The sequence below is a fragment of the Solanum pennellii genome, chromosome 7 (assembly GCF_001406875.1).
Source record: "Solanum pennellii chromosome 7, SPENNV200".
NCBI classification, from domain to species: Eukaryota; Viridiplantae; Streptophyta; class Magnoliopsida; order Solanales; family Solanaceae; genus Solanum; species Solanum pennellii.
The window spans coordinates 60,740,161-60,752,304 of NC_028643.1; the positions used below are offsets into that span (position 1 = coordinate 60,740,161).

The 12,144-nt window shown below is 34.5% G+C and overlaps 1 protein-coding gene across 1 annotated transcript; it reads left to right on the forward strand.

The window, feature by feature from the left end:
- The first annotated feature begins 6,147 nt into the window (after positions 1-6,147).
- Positions 6,148-6,615, forward strand: LOC114078018. The gene has a single exon (XM_027918513.1). The coding sequence runs from the start codon at positions 6,148-6,150 to the stop codon at positions 6,613-6,615; it is 468 nt and encodes a 155-aa protein (XP_027774314.1).
- The last annotated feature ends 5,529 nt before the right edge of the window (positions 6,616-12,144 follow it).

The following is a 12,144-nucleotide window of genomic DNA, read 5'->3' on the forward strand; positions in this document are numbered from 1 at the left end:
TAATTGTTATTGTATTGATCATTCCAATATAAATTACCTATGAACCCATAAATTTGGATGAACCCTAATTCTTGACTATAATGTGGGTTACTTGATATTAAGCTAATATTGTTGAATAGTGGTGTAGTTTCTTATGGGCTTTCTAATGATATTAGAATTGTATTCAATTGTTATCTTATTGATCCTATATTGTTAAACCTAAATTTAATTGATAGAGAATTAATTGGTTTTTATGATTATTGCTTGAATTGTTTGTTATGGCCATGGGTAAGGGCCTTGTGATGTTGAATTGGATAATTTAGCATTGAAATGAAGTGTGAATAAGAGGATGAAGGTATGCTGCCCGGACTTCTTTAATTTTATATTAATTATACTTTGATTCTATTGTGATTGGTATTGTCCACTTATGGTGGCGGTGTTATGTGTTTTACTTGCAATTGACGTGGCCTTATCGGCGTAACTTTATGCAATATTTTGAGCAAGGCCTTATTGGAAACTACTTGAAGTTATTTTTCTATTTGTGTGCTTTTATTATTTGAAGCATTATGCTATCTATCTACATGTGAAGTTATATAGTCATATATGTATTCTTCTAGTTATGTTGCCTTAAGTGATCATGTTAGACTTTGACTTGACATTATGAGTATAGTGTTAGGTTAAGTCATTTTTGTTTATATTTAAATTTATGAGTCTATGTGGAGTATATTAATGATGTTAATATGATATATAGGATGACTTGAATATGTATAGTTGTTTTAGAGGTGTTTCTAGAATGATTTGTATTATGTGTTAAAATTGAAGTATGTGATGTCTTGTCTTGATTGACTTGTATATCTTGCTTGATGTATATATGATTATGAATATGAGATGTCTTTATTTAGAGTGTTAGATATTTTAGTCTTGAATGTATGATTGACATGTGAATTTGAAAGATGTTAGGAGAGTCTCTTATGTGCAAACCTTGACTTAAGGGTAAGGTTAAAATGATTGAAGTGTAAACCGTAATGGTATCCTTCAAAGTAAACGAATGATTGAGTTAAGGTTAGTTGGCTTGAACGACATCATATTAATCTTTAGGAAAGTCATCATGAGATTCTTGTCGCCATTGTGAGGTATCCCTAGTGGACCTTCTTTGGTAGGGTAAATGTGATTGGGTTATGAACTGTGATTGGGTTATGAACTAGTTATGGAACCCTTTTACGTGAACCTAATGTATGAATTACTCTATGAGAACGAAGGCTAGCACCAAGTGAGTATGGTAAGGGAACGTAGTTCTACTTCAGTATGAGACTAGAATACAAAGAAGCTCTTCATATTCCTTAACCATGTGTCTACATGGGATGTGTCCATGTTTTACCATTGGCAAGTAGAACAACCTCATAGGATTATAATAGAACTCTAGATTCCTTGTCTTTCTATCATGGTCTATGTTGGTTATTGCCTATTCTCATTATATGGAATACCTATTAGCATTTGAGGAGTTTATGGAGTTTAGATGGTGGTATGGGACGCTATCAAGACATTGCACAATAGACTTTGAAGGTGTTATGTGGAGTTCCAAGGTCTTGTTCAAGACCATTATTTGAATGTCCTTTATGTGATGTATGAGTCTTAATGAACTAAGGAACTAATGACTTATGTTAAGAATTATGTAAATAAATGATTACCTAATCGAAAGTGACTTAAGGATTTCTTAGCTAAAGTGTGAAGAGGGCATAAGGGATGATCTCTTCATGTCTTATCATTGGGAAGTCTTTAGTATGACTCTAGTTAGGGAAGTTAGTTGATTTTGTGGACATTATATAAGCCTTAGGTAGTCTTAAGGAATATTTAGAAAATCATGAATAGGTAACTATGGACGTTATGTTCTTGATTTACTTAAGTAGGTCTTTTGATAGCCTTTGGGAAGAGAATGTCATATCATCTACATGTTGGTGATTTATGTGAGTATGATTCTATCTTAGAGAGTCTATAGGATCTCTTAAGTGTGTGTGTACGAGATTGTATGGGCGGTCGCTTCACAACTCACTAAAGTGAGACTTAGAGTTCACCTTTGGTAGAAGAATCTTACCTTGATGTTTACGATTGCTTTGTAAGTATTTATGTGAATCATTAAAAGTAATCCTAAGGGTCGTTTAGGCACATCTAGAGAGGGTGTATGGGCGGTCTCTCTTTGTGTGACTTAAGTAAATCTTAGGATGACTTTAAGTGAGGAAATTACATGCCAGAAGTATCTTATGTGTTTCTAAATTGATTTATGATGTTATTATGAATTTAATATGATTTTAAATGAAAAGATGCATATTTCCAATAAAGTTTGTTTTCATGATTTTTATAAATAATCCATACTTAGTACATGTGGTTGTACTAATTTCATGCTTTTATCTATCTATATAGTTCTTGGTAGGTGAGGAGCTTTGAGAAGTGAGAACTTGGACTTAGAAGATCGTTCAAGAGAAATTGAAGTATGTCCTCACTTGACTCGAGGGTATATATATGTCTTTTATGTTTTCATTCAAAGTATTGTAATAGAATATGTATTTCTTTATTCGTATTTTGAAGTATGGGCCGTGTCCCATGTATTCTTGTGTTTTAAGATGATGAGATTGAGACTTAGTGTTTCCTATTTCTTTTATATGAAAGAGATTTTGAAGACTATATTAAGTTTTGTGAAAAATTTTAATTCCGCACTACTCTTCACTATGTATATGCAAAGAATGATATGAAAGGGCTTGTCTAAGAACTCGAGAGTTCGACGACGCCGTGCCACAATCCAAGATTGTGCCCTAACTTCTAGGGTGTGGTTTCGGGTTGTGACAGCTTAACATAAGTGTTAGCGTAAATTAAGGTATTGTATGGGGATATTTGCATAATTTTCTTATTGTATTTACATATACACTGTAAGTGTGAGAATAAGGTATATATATACTTTTTTGGCAGCCAAGTGTTTATTTGGGCAGCCCCTTTTAGTGACATCTGACCATGCGATGAGGATCATTTGTGTAGCTATATATTTCACAGCTCCTCTTCTGATTTTCGTCTCACTTTAAGAATAGGAACCTTAGGACATTATCTGACAAGTTGTTCTTCAAACGCAAGAGAAAAACTAGGTCCTTTTGGCTGGAATTCGAGACACACACTTCATTTTGGTAAGTGGTGAAAAAAACTTGTTTCTTAGCTTGGTAGTGTTTTGTATTTTAAGCATATCATATCTTATAGAACTTCGTTTACAGTGAATAAATATGATTTGGAAAGATACTTTGTAATTATGCAACTCTTATGTTTATGAAAACTATAATTTTGCTCTTCTGGATTCGAAATATGCGACCCAACGTAGGACCAGTTCTGTCCAGCTTTTGGAATTAGAAATCCTATATGTTCAACTGCTAGTGTTTTGATTAGATCTTTTTGTACAGAACGTATTTTGCGATTATTCTTGATTATTTGCAAGCCTAAGAGATATACATGCATATTTTATGAAGGTTATGAAGTCTAGTTAAGCCATTTTCCTCTTCAAAACTATGTTGCGAAATGAGATATTAGGATGGCCGGAGTCATTGTTCTTGGAGCATAGTCGTATTTATAAAGGCTAATAAAACTTGTCGTGATTATACTAATTTATTTCCACATTATTGAGATACTAGGAATTAAATAAGTTATTTACTTGTATTTTGAAGGTTGTATATACTCGTGAACAAGTTGAGGACCTTCATACGTTGGTTGGTCTATAGTTTGAACTCTTGAAGTGGTGTTAAACTATTTCTTGTCTAAAGAACTGAGCTTTGTGCATAACTTGTACTTGTACTATTTTTACTTGCTGGTATATCTGAAAGTTTATCGTGGTACGTTGGTTACCACTTGGCAGTTTGCATTTTCTTATTGTTGTCGTTTAAGACGTTAAAGAATCTTTTGTAACTCGCTTACTTGTACGGATTGTTTAATCACTTAGCTCTCTTGTTGGGAACTTGTCTTTCTTATGGGTGTGACTTTGTCACTATTGTAATGACTCTTAATTTGGATCATTTGCCATCTTGACACTGGTTTTTTAGTTCGTCTTAAGTATGGAGTTGTCTATTTTAAGCACGAACAAGAAAACAACTTTTAATATGGTTCTTTGTTCTCTTGATTATTGGGCTTTAAATTTTTTGATCTAGGGCGTCGACCCTTGTTTACACTTGCTCCTCTTGGTGTGATGACATGATGTATATAATGGGTGAGTCTTGTCATTTAACCTCTTGGAAAATGGTACTATGAGTGTTATTGCCATTTAAAGCATTAAATATCCAACTTGAAATTCTTTGTACATTGTTTACTTAATTTACTGATTCTATTTCAATTGTGCTGCCCTTGACTTAAGATTGATAACTTGGTGAATCTGTGGGCTCTGGATCTTAGTGTTTACACCACTAAGCTATATGCTTAGCAATATTTGTTTCTATCATAGGGAATGTTAGAGAAGATGCATGAAGCTGGCAATTGGAGATGGAGATTTTGAGAGCCTTAAGGAAGATCACATTTGCATATAGGCATCGTTAGTTCTATAAACCTTGGGACTTGCACACAATCTATGTGTTGCATATTTACATTAAATTTTGAGGGCTGATTTGGTCATGTCACCATTGGTTGTAACATAAGAATGGCTATACATTTTTATCTTTTGGGGTGTGTAAACCATGTTTTGAAATATAATAATTTACTATATGTTTTTAAAGTTTGTGCAGAGCATGAATCGACTGCTTTCGCTACATAGAAGTTGGTGTTATCCTTGTTATTTCGTCCTTATGTGTGAGGATAATAAATGCATGAAAATATTATCGATTATTTGCTTTACAGATTTTGGGAGGGTTTTTTATTCATGAGTTAATTTTCTGTGCGATATCAATTTTAACCTCAAATAAATGTTTAAATGGGCAACATGCACATCCATCTCTAAATTATTCAAACCTAATCCCTCAACTAGATTAAAATCCATATGCCTTCATTGATCTCTTTTAAATGTCGCAAATATTAAATTATGTTTCTTGTCAAGTTGTAGTATCTCTCGGTAAGGGTCGCCGCAAGTGTTGGTAACAGAGCCTAGGTTTGCGGTTCTAGGTCTTTTGGTGTGAATTACTTGTGTTGTTGTTTGCTTTATAAAAAGTTCTATTAGATTCCACGTTGACTTACATGGTTTTCCATATTCTTATTGCATGCAGAGTGCACATGCATCATGTACATATCCCTAATGTAATGTGATCTTCCCTTTTGAAGGAATTAAGTTATGACCACTTCTTCTGTCTAACCTATGGAAGATGCTTGTGAAGGTTTAGGTGCCTCTATTTCCTAACCTCATTCAATGAAAGGGGTTGGAGGACATATCTCGAATGAGTTTGTTCCTAACACTATCGGATCTGAAGTGGGAAACCATCAACATGTAAGAGCTGGTTCACCCCTCATATGAGTCATGGTACTCAAGCCATGAATCATCCTTTTCAATAAATGGCTGAATTCTTCCACCACATGGTTTAATAGATGAATGATCCAAACGGGATTTACTTTTAGAAAATAAGGAAAATGGGTGTAGTGGAGTTTGAAGTCACTATTGATCCCATTGATGCTGAACAATGGCCAGATCGCATGGAGAGGGTGTTTGAGCAGTTGGAGTGAGCAAATGTTGCGAAACCGAAGTATGCTATTTCACTATTACAACAGGATGCTTAGATTGGTGGGTACGTGTTCCAAATGCCAAGGTAAAACCTCCTATTTTTAATTGGGATGATTTTCTTAAGGAATTTCGTGTGAAGTATGTACCACATGCTTATTGTGATGCAAAGAAAAAGGAGTTTTTGAATCTAAGACAGCGAGGCATGTCTATTGCTGAATGTGAACAAAAATTTCTACGCCTCTCTCGCTGCTGGAGGTATTATTGAAAAGGAAAAAGACTAGTGTAGGAAATTTGAAGAAGGTTTAAATGATTTAATTAGGAAGAATGTGGAAATCCGGCAACATGAGAACTTTTGTAAGTTAGTGTCTACTACTTTTACTTGGGAACGACTTGATAAAGAACAAGCTAGTAGAAATGAAAACAAATTTCGAAATCCTTGACAAAATTTTGGAGGTCCATCAAGAAGGGAAATATTTGATAGTTCTAAGGCTAGTAGTGATAACATGCTAGCACAACAAAAGCAAAACAAATCAGATTTTTCTACAGCTAAAACTCCAAATTATCGTCAAGGCAAACCTCGCATTCCCACTTGTCCGCAATATGGAAAGAATCATTATGGTACTCGTAGGAGAGCCTCTATTGCATGTTTTAATTGTGGGAGCTTTGATCCTAAAGTGAAGGATTGGCGTAATCTTAATAATGCTCCTTCCTTGAAAACTGAAGGTTCAGTTCATAAGCCTCCTGTGAATCCTCCTCAAACGAATAAAGGTGCAAGGCCTAGAAAAAACCAAGCAGCATGTGCAAGTGGAGATAATCAAGCTAGTGGACAAAGGGGTAGTGCACGCGCTTATGCTATGAGGATGAGTGATGATCAAGATGGACAAGACGTGGTTGTCGGTAAATTTCACTTATTTGGCTTAAGTGTGTTTACATTGGTTGATCCTGGTTCTACACATTCCTATATTTGTTGATCACTTGTTCTTCCTAAAAATGTGAAATCTATGAGACTTAATTATGATATGCTGGTTGAAAGTCCTTTGGGTTATTAGGTTGTGTGTAGTCGAATTAATTGTGGTTGTCTCTTTGTGATTCAAAACGTAGTCTCCCCTTCTGATTTGATTGAAATGTCTTTCAAGTATTTTGATGTTATTATAGGTATGGACTGTCTTTATAAATATCATGAAGTCATGTATTGGAGGTCAAAGCATGTTACACAGTTGACTTCAAGTATTATTTTTGCGGCCTTGGCATGAAAGTTGATGCGTCAAAGTTGTGGGGAATACCTTTCTCACATTGTTGATACACAGTTGGAGAGTCCTTCTATCAAGGACATACCCGTTATATGTGATTTTCCAAAAGTCTTCCCTGAATACCTTCCTGGATTGCCCCCGAGAAGAGAGGTTGAATTTATATCGAGCTTATTCTTCGATCTACCCCTATTTCGATTACTCCTTATAGAATGTCTCTAGCAGAATAAAGAGAATTGAAATCTCAATTGCAAGAAATTCTTGAGAAATGTTTTATTCGACCTAGTGTTTCTGCTTGGGGAGCCCCTATTTTATTTGTGAAGAATAGAGATGTCACTCTTAGGCTTTTTATTGACTATAGATAATTGGAGAGAATAACAACAAATTATAGATACCCACTACCAAGGATTGATGGTTTGTTTGACCAAATGAAGGTTGCTAAAGTATTCTAAAAGATCAATCTAAGGTTTGGATATCACCAACTATGTGTTAGAGAGAATGATATTCCTACAACTGCTTTTAGAACTCAGTATGGTCATTATAAGTTTTTTGTGATGTCATTCAGACTGATCAATGCTCCTGCGGTATTCATAATCTAATGAATCGAGTATTCAATCCTTATCTTGATCAATTTGTGGTTGTTTTTATAGATGATATACCAATATTTCTGAGAAGTAATGAAGACCATGATAAACACCTCCGGATTATTTTGCAGATTTTGCAGGAGAAAGAACTTTATGCTAAACTTTATAAGTGTGAATTTTTCCTTGATGAAGTGTCATTTCTGGGACATGTTGTATCAAGTGAAGGCTTTAAGGTGGATCCTAGTAAGATACAAGAAGTTGTTTATTGGAGACCTCCCAAAAGTCCGACATAGGTAAGAAGTTTGTTGGGCTTAGCAACATACTATCGAAGATTCGTGAAATGCTTATCCATTATTGCCTCCCCTTTGTGTAGACTCTTGCATAAGGAACTAAAGTTTATTTGGGATGAAAAATGTCAAAAGAGATTTGGAACTCTCAAATCCTTGTTGACTCAAATGCCTACACCTACTCTACCAATTGAAGGAAAAGAATATGTAGTGTACAGTGATGCTTCTCACAATTTTCAAGGATGCATTTTGATGCAAGAAAGGAAGGTAATATATTATGCCTCTCAGAAATTAAAACCGCATGAATTGAATTATGCAACTTTTGATGTTGAACTGCTACTATGGTGTTTGCTTTAAAAATATGGCGACATTATTTCTATGGAGAGATATATCATATATTCACTGATCACAAGAGCTTAAAGTACTTGGGTACTCTAAAGGAGCTAAATCTAAGAAAGTGTAGATGGCTTGAACTCATCAAGGATTATGGCTGCACGATTGATTATCATCCAGGTGTAGCTAATGTGATTGACAATGCCTTTAGTCGAAAATCCATGGCAAGCAATTTTTTGAGTACTTTCACATTGCTCCTTAAGTTAAGAGCCATGAATGTTTGTTTTACACTGGATTTGAATGGTTTAGTTATTGCTAATTTGCAAGTAAAGTCAATATTACTTGAACAGGTGAAGGAAGCACAAAAGTTAGATGAGAAACTTGTTAATTCACCAGAGAACTCTAAACTAGGGAAATGCTTGATTTTACATTAACAAAGGATGGTGTCTTAATTTATCAAAACAGGTTATGCATTCTAATGATAACAAATTGAGGAGAGAAATATTAAAAGAAGCACATACTTCACCATATGCAATGAACCCTAGAGGTACAAAGATGTACCAGACCATCAAAGAGAATTATTCGTGGAGTGGTATAAAGAAAGACATTTTGGAGTTCATTTCAAATTATTTTTTTGTCAATAATTAAAGGCAGAACGTCAAGTCTCAGTTAGTCTACTACAGCCCTTGTCGATGTCAGAATGGAAATGGGAGAGAATAATTACACTTTGTTTCTTGACGTCCTCGCACTCAGAGAAAATATGATGCAATATGGGTGATTGTAGATACGCTAACAAAGAGTGGTCACTTCTTATCAATCAGGATGGATTACTCACTTAAGCGTATACCCGAGTTTTACATTAATGAGATAGTAAGACTACATGGGATCCCGATGTCTATTGTACCTGACTGAGACCCAAGTTTTACATCTAGATTTTGGGGCAGCTTGCAAGAAGCTTTGGGTACAAAATTTAAATTTAGCACTTCGTTGCATTCTCAGACAGATGGCCAGCCGGAAAGAGTTATACAAATTTTGGAGGATATGTTTCGAGCTTGAATTATCGAGTTTGAGGGAAGTTGGGGAAAAATGGCTTTGATCGAATTTTCTTACAGTAATATCTACCAATAAAGTATTTGAATGCTTCTATGAAGTCTTATATGGAAGAAAAAAAATGTCAAACCCTTCTTTGTTGGAGTGAAATTGGTGAAAGAAAGCAGATTGGTCCTGAAATGGTGCAGCAAGCAGAGGACAAGGTAAAAATTATCAAGGATCTTTTAAACATTTATTTGAATATACAAAAGTAGTACTCTAATCTAAAAATGTGTGATATTAAATATCATGTTGGAGATAAAGTATTCTTAAAGGTTTCTCCATGGAAAAAAATTATAAGATTTGGCCAAAAAGGAAAACTTTGTGCCCAACTTATTGGACTTTATGAGATACATGAAAGTGTTGGACTAGTTGGATATAAATTGGCGTTACCACCTTAGTTAGACAACATCCACAATGTCTTCCATGTTTCTATGCTCAGAAGATACCGTTCTAATCCATCTGATGTTCTTCTAGTTTAACTATTGAGGTTAATCGATGACTTGATGCATAATGAAGAACCAATCCTTATTCGAGATCGGGAAGTAAAGCAGCTTCGGAACAAGAAAATATCCTTATTAAAGGTACTTTGGATGTCCATTCTGGAAAAAAAGCTACTTCGGAGAGGGAAGAAGACATGTGGACCCAATGTCCGCACTTGTTTTCTGACTATTCTAAGGTGAATTTCGAGAAGAAATTTCTCTAAGGGGGAGAGATCTGTAACACCCCTAAAATACAAGACCAAGATTCACATGTCGATACATCATAACTTAATTACTATAATATATTTTTCTCATTTTTGGGACTTGAAATTTTGCGATATTTACACCTCGCTTAACATAAGTATTAGCATATATTAAGGTATTGTATGGGGGTATTTGTGTAATTTTATAATTATAATGACAAAAACATTGGAAGTGTGAGTATAAGATATATAAATATAAGTATATATGTATGGTTTTTGGGCATCCCCTTTTGGTGACATCTGTCCATGTGATGAGGATCATTTGTGTGGCTATATATTTCACACCTCTTCTTGTGATTTTCTTCTCACTTGAAGAATAGGGACCTTAGGACATTAACTAACAAGTTGTTCTTCAAACTTAAGATAAAAACTAGGTCCTTTTGGCTGGAATTAGAGACACACAATTCATTTTGGTAGGTGCTGAAAAATTTATTTCTTAGATTGCTAGTGTGTTGTATTTTTGAGCATATCGTGACTTATAGAACTTCCTTTGCAGTGAATAAATATTATTCCGAAAGATAATTTTAATTCTACAACTCTTATGTTTATGGAAAACTCTAATTTTTCTGTTATGGATTCGAAATATACGATGCGATATAGGACCAGTTCTGTCGGACTTCTGGAATTAAAAATCATGTATGTTCAACTTTTAGTTTTGATTGGATCTTTTTGTGAGAAACGTATTTTACTGTTATTCTTGATTATTTGCAAGCTTAAGATATGAAACTAAATCTCTCATGAAGGTTATAAAGTCCATTTTTTCCGTTTTCCTTTTCGAATCAATGTGCGAAATGAGATATTAGACTGGCCAGAATCACTATTCTGGAACCATAGTCGTATTTGTAAAGGCTAAGAAAATTTGTTATGATTATCCTCTTTTACTTCGAAAATATTAAGACACTAGGAAATATTAAGTTATTTAATTGTATTTTTTAGGTTGTATATACTCGTAAATAAGATGAGGGCCTTCATACATTAGTTGGTCTACGGTTTGAATTCTTCAAGTTGTGTTGAACTGTTTCTTTTCTAAAGAACTGGGGTTTGTGCATAAACTTGTACTTGTACTATTTTAACCTGCTTGTATATCTGAAAATTTATACTGGTACCTTGGTTACCTCTTGTCACATTGCATTGTCATGTTATTTTCGTTTAAGACGTTAAAGACTCTTGTGTAACTCACCCACTTGTATGGATTGTTTGATCACTTGACACTCTTGTTGGGACCTTGTCCTTCTTGTTGTTGTGACTTTGTAACTATGGGCATGCCTCTTGATTTGGATCATTTTCCATCTTGACTCTGATTTTTAGTTCGTCCTAAGTATGGGAGTTGTCCATTTTAAGTACGATCTAGAAAGCCACTTTTAATATGTTTTTTGATTCTCTTGATTATTGGGTTGTGAACTTTCTTGATACAGGGCATGGACCCTTCTTGACACCTGCTCGTGCTTGGTGTGACGACATGATGTAGATATTGCGAGTCTTGTTATTGTACCTCTTGGAAAATGTTGCTATTAGCGTTATTGACATTTGGAGTTTTAAATATCCAACATGATACTCTTTGTATATTATTTACTTGATTTACTGATTCTGTTTCAATTGTGTTGTCATTGACTTGAGAATTATAACTTGGAGAACATGAGGGCTCTGGATCATAGTCTTTGCACCACTAAGCTATATGCTTAGTGATAGTTGTTTCTATCATAGCGAATGTTCGAGAGGATACATGAAGCTCGCCATTGGAGATGGATATTTTAAGAGCCTTAAGGATGATCACATTTCAGATAGGCATCTATTTGTTGTATAAAACTTTGGACTTTTACATAATCTATGTGTTGCATATTTACATTACATTTTCAGGGCTGATTTGGTCATGTCACCATGGATTGTAACATAAGTATGGCTATACGTTTGTATCTTTTGGGGTGTGTCAGCCCAAGTCTTGTAATAAACTAATTTACTATATATTTTGAAAGTTTGTGTGAAGCATGACCGGCTGATTTCGCTACATGGAAGTTGGTATTATCCTTGTTATTTCGTCCTTAAGTATGAGGATAATATATGCATGAAAAGATCGTTGATTATTTGCTTAAAAGATTTTGGGAGAGTTTTTTGTCATAAGTTAAAATTCTGTGTCATATCAATTTTGACCTCAAATAAATATTTAAATGGGAAAGATGCACATCCTTAACTTAATTATTCAAACCTAATCTCTCAA

Excerpts from the sequence above, each read along its gene's own strand:
- LOC114078018 (XM_027918513.1), top strand. The coding sequence starts at position 6,148 with ATGCTAGCACAACAAAAGCAAAACAAATCAGATTTTTCTACAGCTAAA.